Source organism: Sorex fumeus, unplaced genomic scaffold (assembly GCF_029834395.1).
Source record: "Sorex fumeus unplaced genomic scaffold, SorFum_2.1 ptg000042l, whole genome shotgun sequence".
NCBI lineage: Eukaryota > Metazoa > Chordata > Mammalia > Eulipotyphla > Soricidae > Sorex > Sorex fumeus.
The window spans coordinates 5593458-5606463 of record NW_026606099.1 but is presented as its reverse complement, the minus strand read 5'-3'; the positions used below and the strand labels follow the sequence as shown (position 1 = coordinate 5606463).

Genomic DNA, 13006 nt, shown 5'->3' with positions numbered 1-13006 from the left:
GTCCCACATTCTGATATCCCATGCCATGTGATGGAAGCATGCATGGGATACCATAGTCATGCAGTCCAGCGTCTGAGGAACACCCTAACTGACCGTCAAGACACCTGGGGAAAGGAACCTCTTGTAGAATGTGATATTTTACTCACCCATTTATCTACCAAGCATCTACAGAATATGTGCTGGGCACTATTGTAACCCATGATGGAAAGCAATGACAACCCATCGTCCCTCTCTCCAAACGCCTCTTGTCATAGCTGATATGCTAGTTAGAGAGATGAAATCTATATGGATATGTATATACATACATTATATGTCACAACTGTCACAGATAAAAAATATAAAAGCTGCAGGGCAGGGAGTGCAGGAGTGATAGTACAGTCAGTGGGTAGGGCACTTGTCCTGCAATGCAGCTGACCTGGGCCCACCTGGGTCCAATCCCTGGCACCCCATATTGTCCCCCCAGCCTGCCTGGCATTCCCTGAGTGCAGAGCCAGAAATAAGCCCTGAATGCTAGTGGCATGGCTACTTCTCCTACACACACACACACACACACACACACACACACACACACAATGCAAGTTGTCCTCAGGAAGCCAGGGTCGCTGTCTGTTGCTGTGCAGGCAGAGGGCACAGATGTTCAAGGCTCTGAGCTGTCTCTCCAAGGAGGAGCACAGAGGCCTGTGTGACTGCAGAGGATGGAATGCAGAGAGAGGGTATGAGGAACCTCCCACAGGAAGTGGGGACCGAGGGAACACCACTGGGGCAGAAATCATGGCATGTCTCCTACATAACCGCACAGAAATGGGTACAGAAGTCTCCCTTAGAAAAGGCAGCTCAGATAGAGAAGGGAGCACCAAATAAAGGGTGTTGGGAGGATCCTCCCAGGATGGGAGAAACATGCTGAAAGTAGACTACAGAGCGAACATGATTGCCACTCAATGCCTCTTTTGCAAACCACAACACCCAAAAGGAGAGCGAGAACAGAGGGGAATGCCCTGCCATAGAGGCAGGGTGGGATGGGGGGATGGGGGGTGGGAGGGATACTGGGATCCGTGGTGGTGGGAAATGGGCACTGGTGGAGGGATGGGTATTTGATCATTGTATAATTGAAACCCAAGCACAAAATTTGTAAGTCTACAACTCTACCTCATGGTGTCTCACTAATGAAAAAAAAAAAAAAAAGAAGAAGAAGGCTCCCTTAGAGTCTTACAGGGAAAGAGATCAGAAAGCCCACATCAGGTTTCTAGGGGAATTTGACATTGCACCTGGGTGGGATCCTGCTGGCTTCTTGGAGGAGGTGGCACTTGTGCACGAAAGCAAGCACGGATATGGGGAGGAGGGACAGAGGAGCAACAGTAGGGCATGGGAGTAGCTTGCAGGAGGCGTGGGTCAGACCAGGGTGCAAGAAAGAGGTGAAGCCCCCGAGAGGGCCTCAGGTTTAATGGGGTTGAGAGGTCTCTGGACAGACAGGGTACGGGGAGAAGCCAGTGGTCACTGAGTGGAGACTCAGCAAATGAAGGAGGATTAAGGGTTAGGATCTTTGGGCTGTGGCCCAGGGTCACTCCTCATGCCCCTAGGCAAGTTAGTTGCGGGTCCAGGAAAGTCTGAGAGAAAGGCCACTGCAGCCTCTAGGATCCCTTCAGGGCAGTTCTGGGGGGACAGGCAAGGCTGGTAGAAGGGGGCTCCCTCCCTCACAGATCCCCCCTTGTGGGGACACTTCCGGGGTCTTCGTGGGGGTTAGTGCCAGAATCCCCGCAACCCGGGCTTCTGTGATTGGGCCCAGGACGCCCTTGGAGACCTGAAGACAGAGCTGCCCCGCCTCGCGGTTCCCACTCCAAGGAGAAGCCCCAGGGGCTACAGGGTCGTGGGGATAAGACCAGGGCTGGTGGCCAGCGGTGAAGGCAGAAGGGCAGGGTGGGAGAGAGAGAGAGAGAGGGAGGCGCCTCCAGAAAGACCCCATCAGTGTGGGGCACCCGCGGCGCCCACACTCTCCCTGCCACTAAGCAGAGGGGTCTCTGGCTCCTGTTTCGTGGGAGGGGAAACAGCGAGGAGAGGGGGGTGCCCACGGGGTTTGCCCAAAGCCCCATCGGAGCTGGGGTCCCAGGGGTCCTGTGCTGGTGGAGACGCCCCACTCTACCTGAATGATGAAGCAGTGACGCGGCCAGAGGGTGCCCTGGCAGAGACGCGGGGAGAGAGGGCCCTGGCACCGCGCGGCATCAGCTGCTCAGCTGTCACCGAGTCCCCGTGCCTCCTCCCGCCCGCGCGGACCCGTCCACCTGGCTGCTCTGCCCGCAGCGATGTGCGGCGCCCCCGGGTCCCCGGGGATGAGGGGCTTGGGATGCTGGAGCCCCGGTGTGGGCGCGGGGCGCCGCCCCCTCGGCTGTGCGCAAATTGCCGGGCCTTGGCTGCGGCCGCCGGCGCCCTCCTCCCCCGCGCGCGGTGGTACGCTCCAGCCCGCCTGGCCCCGCTGCAGTGGATGTTGCTAGAACCCACGCGGAGGAAGGAAGAGACGCAGGCAGGCTGCGGTGACCCAAGCGGCCGCCCCTGCCTCAGGGACCCCTTCCCCGCGAGACGACACCATGACCCAGGGAAAGGTACCAGCATCTCCCCCGCCGGCACCCTCTTCCATCCTTGCCCCTGCCTAAGCAAGCTCCCTGGACCACTCTGAGCCTCTGGCCCTGGCTCTGGGCAAAGGCCGCAAGGTCCGCTGTGGTCCTGGCTGGTAGCAGAGGCTCCAAGGATCATCCCCTCCCAGCGCCCTTCCACCCGTGCTTCGGCATCCCCAGACCTTTCACGGTGGCGCAGGTCTCTGTAGGGGTGTGTGTGTGTGCGTGTGTGTGTGTGTGTGTGTGTGTGTGTGGCAAATGCAGGATGTGGTCTGAGGGGCAGTACCTACGGAGCATCCCCATCTGGTCCAACCCCAACCCCAATGTGCTTATCTTTCCTACCTTCACAGAACACCCTCCACCCACCCCCCCCCCCCACCACACCCTCAACTCCTGTCATTTCACATCTGGACGCATCCCCTGTGGTTGGGGGTTACTATGGCAACCCTGCATCCGGATGCTCTGATTTTCCTTTAGGTTTTGGTGTGGCCTGGGACTGGGTGGGATTGGACAAAAACATCTCATTTTCCAGCTTTAGGCCTGAAATGAGGGAGAGGAGAGACTTGGCTGGCTTTTTAGGATTATGTAATCTCAACAGCCTGTGGAATTATACAACTCTCGGGACCTGGGACAAACAGGAAGGGTCTTCTGGCCCCCTGTTTGGGGATGCTAAGGATTGGAGAGAGAAAATAGAAGGACTTTCCCATCAGCACCCCCCCCCCCGACTCCCCGCTTTACAATCAGTCTCAGGGCAATGGCTTCTTCGCAGGCTCTCAGACCCTCCTTCCCGGGTGAACCTTCTCAGGACTCAGAATGATGTCACTGGCTGATACCACTTCTGCCAGTGGGTAGACCCCACTTGGGAATGCCGGATGCGGGGTGGGGGGGGGAGGGCCAGGAGACTCTGGAGTGCTGAGTGGTGGGGGTGGGGGTGGAGGACCCATTTTGCGCAGGTCTGCGGAGTCTCTGGGTACTGGGAGAAGAGGTGGGGGAAGGTGGAATGAATGACCAGTTTTGCACAGGGCTGTTTTTCCCGGCATAAGCTCAAGACTCAGGGGTGCTTGATTCTGCTGGTTGAAATAGGTTTGGCTGAGCCTGGCCCATCCCTTCTGAGTAGTGAAGGGTGAATGGGAAGGAAACAGAGGATCTGGAGCCCCATTCCCACAAACCTAAGCCCCAAATTCTTTCCCAAGGAAGCCTGGGAGGGGTGGACAATGGTGGATAAATGAGCTCTGCTGTCCTCTCCCCATACCCCACCCTGCCCAGTCCCCACTGGGTGAGCTGCTGGGGTCCTGGGGTCAGGCTCCCCTGCTGCCCCCTGTCCTCGGCCTCTCCCAGGCTAAGCCCCCCAGTCCTGGTCCTCACGGCTCGAGAGGCTGGTTGCTTGCCCGTCTCTGGGCGGCCTCACGAGACACATTCTTTTTGGAACCAGACCTCCATTTTCTGTGGTTTGGTTCCTTTGTGGGTGCTTTGTTTCTGTCATCAGACTTCCCTTCTCTGTGGCATCATTCAGGCCCTTTTTTGGCTCTCTTGGGCAGCCTGAGTGTCAGCAGACTTGGATGCCAGCCTTCCTGGAACGTGCCGTGAGCCCGTCTCCTCATTGGTCAGGAGGAGGAAGGGGCTAAACTAGATGCTTTACAAGGTCCCTTTTTGTTGTGTTTTTTTTTCCGTTTTGTTTTTGTTTTCATTTTGTTTTGGAGCCAAGCTGGCAATGCTCAGGGGTTAGTCCTGGCGATGTGCTCAGGAATCACTCCTGGCAGTGATTGGGGGACAATATGGGGTGCTGAGGATCAAACCAAGTCAGTGCATGCAAGGCAAGCGTCCTACCTGCTGTGCTATCATCCTGTTAGGTCCCTTTTATTGATTGATTGATTGATTGATTGATTGATTGATTTTTGGGTCATACCCAGCAATGCACAGGGGTTACTCCTGGCTCTGCACTCAGAAATTACTCCTGGCAGTGCTCAGGGGACCATATGGGATGCTGGGAATCGAACCCAGGTTGACTGTGTGCAAGGCAAACGCCCTACCCGCTGTACTATCACTCCAGCCCCTGTTAGGTCCCTTTTAGCAGTGACAGAAATTCTGATTCTATGAGTTTGGGAGAGAGGTCGAGGTCCGAATAGGTTAAGGTTAAATGGGCCCCTTAGCCAGGGATCTGTCTCCCTGTACTCCTTTCATCTCAAAAAAAATATTTTTAAACATTTCTTTCTTTATTTCGGAGAGCACTGTGCTCAGGGTCACGCTTGGCAATGCTTGGGGGACCATATATAGTGTTGGGCGTTGAACTGGAATCAGCTGCAAGGCAAGTGCTTTGTTCCCTATACTATCTTTCCGGTCCCTAAAAATACTTTCGAGGTCATTCTGTGTGCCAGGCCCTTCTCCGAGGACATAGTCTAATTGTACAGACTCAGTTTCTGCTGGGGACAATGACCACCAATGGCATTCTCTTCTAAGATTTTTCTCTTTCCTCAGTTATGTCCCAGTCCCTGGCCACCCTGACCTCCTAGAACTCAGTTGTTTTATCCATCAATTAAAGGGAGGTTATCCCCTTCAGATTTACTGGCGTATAATTGACAATAATTGACAAACAATTGTATATACATTGAGCTAAATATTTTTCTATCTTTGTTTTGCTTTTGAAGTCACACCTAACCTAACCACATTCTGCTGGTTGAAATAGGTTTGGCTGGAACAGTGCTCAGAACTTACTCCTGGAGGCTCTTGTGGACAGAATGGAATGTCATGCATCGAACCTAGGTTGGCTACAAGAAGGCACACGCCCTACCTGCTGTGCTATCACTCTGGCCCCCTGAGCTACATCTTGATATGTTTATGTACTATGACATGCATATGTTGTAAAGTGACTGCGGCAATCAGGCTAGTTAACATGTTCAAACACTTTACATAGTTACCTTTTTTGGTGGGTGAAAACATGAAGATACAGCCTCAGGCCAGAGAGCTATTACAGGGCATTTGCCTTGCACATGGCCAATTTGGGCTCCATCCCTAGCGCCCAATATGGTCCTCTGAGCACCACCAGGAGTGACCCAGACACAGCCAAGTGTGGCCCAAACCCCTCCCCCCCAAAAAATCTGCACATTTCATTTTTGGGAAACCCAGATTCCATCCCCTGCCTCCCAGGAGCATGGCCAGAAGCAACCCAGAGCAAAACCTGAGAGAAACCCCTGACCACCATTTATCTGCATGTGGTCAGATAAACGAACCAAAGACAGCTCTGTCTTGGCTAATTTCCAGTGGACAGTACAGTATTTTTAACTATAGTCCCCATTAATCGAGACTTCCCTTGTCACGGTTTCTCCCTCCCTCACTCCTACCCCCACCGCATCTGCCGTTCCACTCACTGCTTCTACGGGGCTGATGGTGCCCCTGTGAACGCTCGCGTGGGCACAGGCAGACCTTGTCTTCCTGTGTCTGGTTTCTTTCCCTTGGACCTCCGGGCTCCCTCGCATTGGCACAGATGGCACGATTTCCCCAGACTAAAGGCTGAACAGTATCCCTCTCCGTTCACGTCACATCAACAATACAAAATAGTTTATTTACTTAGATATAAAATACAGTATCATGTTCTGTGACTGGCACACGCATCTGTGTCGCATAGAACAGGGAGTTTCCCATGGGCACCCCCATTTCCTACTACAGGAAACCAAGTGCCCACTGAAGTTCTGGGAACTGAAGGGCTGCTGGGAAGGGCTCGGAAGGTGCCCTGTCCCTGTGACGGCTCACTCTGCTTCTGTCCTGCAGCTCTCCGTGGCTAACAAGGCCCCCGGGACTGAGGGGCAGCAGCAGGCGAATGGTGAGAAGAAAGAGTCCCCGGCAGTGCCCTCGGCCCCGCCCTCCTATGAGGAGGCCACCTCTGGGGAAGGGGTGAAGGCAGGGCCCTTCCCGCCGGCCCCCCCTGCTGTGCCGCTCCACCCCAGCTGGGCCTATGTGGACCCTGGTAAGTGTGTCAGCTCCAGGAGACTATTCTTCAGGGGCAGGGGCAGACCCAGAGGGAAAGGCTTGGGAGGAGGAAGCAGCTACCTTGCACACTGTTTCTCTTCCCTTCCCTGGGCCTTCACTGGTGGCAACAAGGCATGACCTGGATGCTAGCCTCAATGGCCCAGATGTTGGTCTTCATTGTTAGACAGTCACCCAGGTGGAGAATCACAGCCCCAGTCCCATCTGTTGGGTTGAGCAGCCTGTGGGAACTTAGTGTGCGGTCCACTAAGCAGCCCCTCGTCCCTTCCCCCGCCTTATCAGCACCCCACCGGCAGAATTCTAGAAGGGATTCCTGGAACAATGCCTTAGACAAAGCCTCCACTCCCAGGAAGAGGCCACCATGGTCCGTACCTACCAAGTCCTCCATCCAAACAGAGTCCAGAAGAAGCACCCCACTAGACCCAACCGGAAGGTCCCTAAAGGTCTGGTCTCCATGGGAGCCCTTCTCACACCCAGACACCATGATTTCCCCCTTCTTTTCTTCTCCTCCGAGGCCTGGTCATTCAGGCTGTTGGGGAAAGACCTAGACACAACCAGAGAAGTGAAGGATGAAAGAGGGAGGGTCTCCAGCCTCAGGCTTGCAGTGGGTTCATCTTCTCTCCCCGTCCTCATTTCTCATATCCTGGTTGCTTTGAGAAAGGTTTTCTCAGGAACTGTGGGGGCAGGAAGCATCCACTTCAGTCTCCATGTGGCAGGCAGTCTGTAATGTGCGTGCCAGGCAGTCCGTCACACTGAGCTGACTTCTGAGACACACAGCTTTGCAAGACCTGCCCTCAAACAGAACTGACCATGTAGACAAGAAACCAAGTGAGGGCTGTAGCGGTAGCACAGCAGGTAGGGCGTTTGCCTTGCATGCGGCTGACCCAAGTTTGATTCCCAGCATCCCATATGGTCCCCTGAGCACTGCCAGGGGTAATTCCTGAGTGCAGAGCCAGGAGTCACCCCTGAGCATTGCCGGGTGTGACCCAAAAGAAAAAAAAAAAGAAACCAAGTGAACATCTCACCGACATGCTGATAGGGTCTAGCCTGCCCATCTGACCTTCTTCTGGGAAGATTTCTTGGTGGGAAGGTTAGCCTGGACAGAAGGGAAATTCTTGTTTAGGACGGAAAGAATGAAAATCGCGGGGACTCAGAGGCAAGACAGTGGCTGTCTGCAAATGTGTAGACAGCTCAGGGGAGACACAGTGTTGGTTTGCTCAGGAACTTGATCACAAGAGAGTCGGCTTGGGAGGAGCTATCTGGCTTTGAAGGACCAACACACAGGGTCCTGCTGTGCAAATCAGGATTACAGAGAACAGATCGGAGCAGCAGTGGCAGGAAAGGACACCTGAGGCTCTCTGAGGCTCTGGGAATGGTCCAAGCACGGGTACGGGCACAGAGCCCCCTAGGCACAGAGTCATAGGCTTTCACTTACTTTGTTCGGCTCCCATGAGTTGGGTCTCACCAACCCATATCAAGGAGGAGACTCAGGGAGGTGACAACTAGTTTATCTCTGAGCAGGGCCTGCACACGGGTTTATGGCCTGTCTGTTGTACTCTCCCCAAAGTCGGAGTTCCAGGCACCCCAGCATGATCCCAACCCCCATTGGCTCTTTCCCGGGTCATGGTTCTAATTCCCTTCCCATGTCCCCCAGCCCTGGTCCCAACTCAAGCAACTGCAAATCCGTCCAACCACCTAGTCCCCAAACACCACCTCCCCCCACCAGTCCCCAGATCTTCAGAGCAAGCTGAGGTCAGGACCTTTGACTCATAGAAGTGTGAGTGGTCCTTGGACAGTGGCTGTCCCTTCAGGACCTTGCTGCAAAGGAGTCACCTACGAAGCACGTGCCCCTTCAAGGAGCGGGATGGGAACACGGGAAAGAGGGGTCACTTGTATATGGCAGAGCCTGGCCCCCAGGAAGTGTCACCCAGCCAAAATGGAAGGAAAGGGGGGAGGGAGGTCAGCTCATTTTCAAACCCAGAGCAGAAAACACGAACAGAGAGGCAAGATCTGTGTGGCATGGAGATTGGAGAAGGGGCTGTCCGGAGAGCCAGTGTGACAAAAAGAGACTCTGGGCCCCTGGCCACTGGGGATGGCATGTCTCTGGAAGAGCCTCACGGCCTCCCACCTTACCCCCACCCCCAGGCAGCTATGAGAGCCGTTTCTCCGGAGACCATGAGCTCTTCACCACCTTCAGCTGGGAAGACCAGAGGGTTCGCCGGGTTTTCGTCAGAAAGGTAACTGCCCCCACCCCAGTTTCCCAAGCTGCAGGACTGGGGGGCCTCTTGGAGAAGCCATTCGCCCAGCCCCGACCCTGCCGCGGGGTGCTCGAACCTCGGCTCCTGTTGGATGTCTTGGTGTGACCCTGCAGCTCCCCGTAGCACAGTCTCTTCTGCTCCCCCACTGCATGCTGGGGACTGTCTCTCCCGTGGGTGCAGGCGCGGGAGTATTTTATCCCCTCGCACCGTGTCCTGAGGCCATCCCAGGGACCCCCGAGAACAGATGTGGATCTGAAGAGTGGCACGAGAGGCCAGGGCTCCTGGCCCCCACCCCGAGCTGAGCTCAGCTGCCCCCACACTGAGTGGAGCCCCGTCTTCCCAGGTTTATACCATCCTGCTGCTGCAGCTGCTGGTGACCTTTGGCGTCGTGGCCCTCTTCACCTTCTGGTGAGCAGACGTGGTGGCTGGGTGCTGGTGGAGGGCACCCTTGAATGTTGGCCTGATGAGTCGTGTGCCAGCAGTGGGCTTCTTGGGGTCCTGGGTGGGGCCTTAGTGCACGTGAGGGGCACCTGGGGTTCGGGAAGCCTCTTCCACCCTGTGGCCCACATTCATGCACCCCTTGATCCCTCTCAAGCAAGGTGACTGGGGCTCCCAGAGTCTCCCAGGGGACATTCCTGCCTTTCCTTCCCTTGGGTGCTGTGAATGGGGCAGGCGCAAGTGGAGGTGGAGCCAGGCGGGAGGAGTTAAGTTCTCATTGTCTCTCCCTTCTCTGCAGTGATCCTGTGAAGGACTATGTCCAGGCCAACCCAGGCTGGTACTGGGCATCCTAGTGAGTATACCCTGGCCCTGCCCTCAGCAGCACACATTTGGGGTGGCTTCCCCACAAACCTTCCCTGGAGCACAAGCAGGACAACCCTTGTGGAGTCATTAGCGGGGAACAAGGAAAGAAATGGGTCTAAGTTGTGGTGGCCGCACAGAAGGGGAGAGTTGAACTGACTCCCTGGCTGCACGGCCCAGATCTCACTCCTGAGAAGGGGCCGGCACACCTTGGTCCGCACTAATGCGAATGTTGCTCTTCTCATTCGTGTTATTCACTGTCACTGTCACTGTCCTCCCATTGTTCATCGATGTGCTCGAGCAGGCACCAGTAACATCTCACAACAAATTGTGAGACTTGTTGACACTGTTTTTGGCATATTGAATATGTCACGGGGAGCTTGCCAGGCTTTGCCGTGCGGGTGAGATACTCTCAATAGCTTGCCGGGCTCTCCGAGAGGGGCGGAGGAATCAAACCCAGGTGGGCCGCGTGCAAGGCAGATGCCTTACCCGCTCTGCTATCGCTCCAGCCCATTCGTGTTATTAATGCTTACGAATTATTAATCATAATAACTACCACTTACCAAGTGCCTAATAGGGCTTGGCCTGATTCTGTGTGCTTGATGTATTGCGTTGATTCTCACCTTGGTTGGTTATAATTACCTCAGAAAACTAAGGCTCAGAGAAGTTGAGTAATTTGCCCAAGGTCACACAGCTTGTCAGTGGTAGAGTTGAGATTCAGACACAGGGTTCAAGTTCAGACATGTGCTCTTAATCCCTCTGCTTGGCAGACTCCCTTCATCTCGAGACTTTTGGCTGTCTTTCTCTCTTTTAAGGACTGGCAGAAGGGGTTGAGAGAAGAGGTTTGATGAGTAGAGCATTTCGGACCTTCTCTCTGGTTAGTGAAGATGCCCTTCTGGATGATTCCAAGCCAAGATCACCTGGGCCCAGAGCAGACTCTTGGGGTGTCCCTCAGTATCCATTGGGGCCAGCTTGAGCTGGGGCGCTGGGAGGAGCCTTTAGAAGGTTGTGGCAGCCCAGACAGCAGGTGGCGGAGGAGGGAGGCGGGTGCCCTTGCTCAGTCCAGGGTGCTCTGGGCAGGGCAGGATAGGGTGATTTTGATGTGAGAGCCTGCCAGGCCCTCTTGGGGGTATATGTCTGCATCGGGAGCCTTCCTGAGAGTGGCTGGAGGCCCTGTCTGCAGACCAGCCGGCAGACTTGGCTCTTGGCAGCGCTAGGAGGCCTTAGGGTACAGCTAATGAGGCCCCAGGGGCTGCTGTGGGACCCCGCCCACACGGAAGGTTGGCATGGCTCCCTGCACGTCAGCACCGCCTGGCCGCCTCAGGGGCCTGGAGAGCTCAGGAACGGAGACCCCAGGCCCTCGCCAGGCCTTCTGGCATCATGTGACCTGAAAAGATGATGGCCAGAGACAGCCCCAGAAATGGGAAGTGGGAACAGAGGCGACGGCCCTGAGGGAGAGCATGTAACTAACGCTGCTGGAGTGTAAGATTTGGCATCCAGCTCACTCACATGCTCCTAGCGGAGGTGCCATCCTGGCTAGAACACACAGTAGGGGCGCAGATGGCTGTGGAGTGGGCACGGTCTGTGTGCTTTTCTTTTTTCAGGATGCCAAGAGGCTGCCCTTTCCCCCAGAGAGCCAGCCAGCGGTCCTGCCTAGCCCCTCTCCAGAGCCCCCCACCCCCCAGCCACGCTCCCCCTGGAGTCTGCTGTGGTCTGAGAGCGGGTGGGCTTCCCCTCTGCTGCAGGAAGAACGGAGCTCGTTCTTCATGCACGAGGCCCACACCGGGCCTTACAGATCTCTGTCATTTACCCCCACTTTACAGACAGGAAGCCAGTGAGGCGCTTACCGCCCACCCCCACCCCTGTCCAGACCCTGCAAGCAGGTGGGGCTGGTGCCGGAGGCAGTGAGGCCAGAGCTGGACGGGTGGGGGAGCTCCCGGAAGCTGTCAGTCAGCTAGTTCTATGCTAACAACTCCCCTTGTCAGTTCTCACCTGACACTTGACGTGCATTCTTTCATTGCCCGCAACAGCCTGGAGTTTTACACCTCTGCTTTCCAGAGCAGGAACTTGGGGCTCATTTGAGCTCATTGTGGGGTCACAGAGAGGCTCAAAGCAGCACCAGAACTTCCAGGCCACTGGGCTCTCTGCCAGTTTTCTGAGAAGCTGAACCCAGAGAGAAAAAGACCTTTGCCCCCAGGAAGCATCCAGATTGGCCAGGGAGATGGCTCCCACGCCCAGGCACAGAGACGAGGTGTCATTATCCTTATTGCTGAGCTGACTGACCAGTGACTCAGTGAGACTTAGCAGAGGCTGGCGCGTGTCTCAACTGGGGCACATGAGTCCACTGTCCCTCACAGAGCAGGATGTCCAGCAGCCGGACCCTTGGACCCCTCAGGCTCTGCATGCCAAGGAACCACCAAGGAGCCTCAGGAGGGGGCCTGGCGTTGGCGTCAAGTGTTTGTCCGGGAAGTGCAGGGCCCTGAGTGTGTGGATGTTGGTGCCGCTCCCACCCGCCAGGACAATCCTGGCAGCTGTGCTGTTGGGGACCCCACGAGAAGGCTCTGTGGCTTAGCAAGAGGAAAATGCGGGATTCTGAGCCGAGCCCTCCCAAGGCAACACTTTCGTCCCAGCGGCAGGCATCCTTCCCTGGTCCCCTCCAGTTGGCGCGGCGCTGCTGGGGCGTACAAGGGGAGGCAGAGGGTGTGACCCAGGGTGGGAGGGACTGAGAGGCAGGCAGGGGTGGATCATGTAGGGCACTGCCAGGTCTTAGACATCTGCGGCAGCGGAATCACATGATTGCCTGGAGCTGGGAGGTGAAGGCAGGACTGGGCCAGTGGAGCCCCGGGGTGCACCGCATGGCAGGACCATAGAGGGGATGGAGAGAAGGAGACAGAGTGGCCGCAGTGCCAACAGCGCTGGTGACCAGTTGGGATTGGCAGCATGAGGATGGAGGACGATGCCAAGGCTCTGACTGGGGACAGGTGCGGGGTGCAGGAGTGTGGAGCAGGGTCACGCTGCTCCAACCTGTTGAGCTTGGCGTGTTTCCAAACAAGCATATCTGCCCAGCAGGTAATTGGGTATTCCACCTGAGGCTGAGGAGGACAACAAAAATGAGAAATATGGGTGTGCCTGTCATGGGGCCTGATGCAGGCGGCCCATGGATGCGCGAGGGAGAAGCACCCCAGGGCACCCGTGTGGAAGGCAGCAGGGAGAGAGACTGAAGGAGATTCAGGAGGAGTGGCCAGGGAGGAGGGGACCCAGTAGTATGTCATTTGGAACCAGAGAAACAATGGGAGTGACCTGATGTTGAGAAGTCAGGTAAGATAAGGACAAGCCTCTGTCAGTCGGACTCAACAAGGTCAT

General features: G+C 55.9%; 1 protein-coding gene across 1 annotated transcript in view; it reads left to right on the top strand.

Annotated features, from left to right (window-relative positions):
- Positions 1-2363: 2363 nt before the first annotated feature.
- FAIM2 (Fas apoptotic inhibitory molecule 2) overlaps positions 2364-13006 on the top strand; it is a 31226-nt gene continuing 20583 nt past the window's right edge. The window contains exons 1-5 of the mRNA XM_056120064.1: positions 2364-2594; positions 6372-6571; positions 8737-8824; positions 9189-9253; positions 9582-9635. Coding sequence (XP_055976039.1) covers positions 2580-2594; positions 6372-6571; positions 8737-8824; positions 9189-9253; positions 9582-9635 — 422 coding nt within the window. The 5' untranslated portion in view covers positions 2364-2579. The remainder of the gene's footprint in view (positions 2595-6371; positions 6572-8736; positions 8825-9188; positions 9254-9581; positions 9636-13006) is intronic.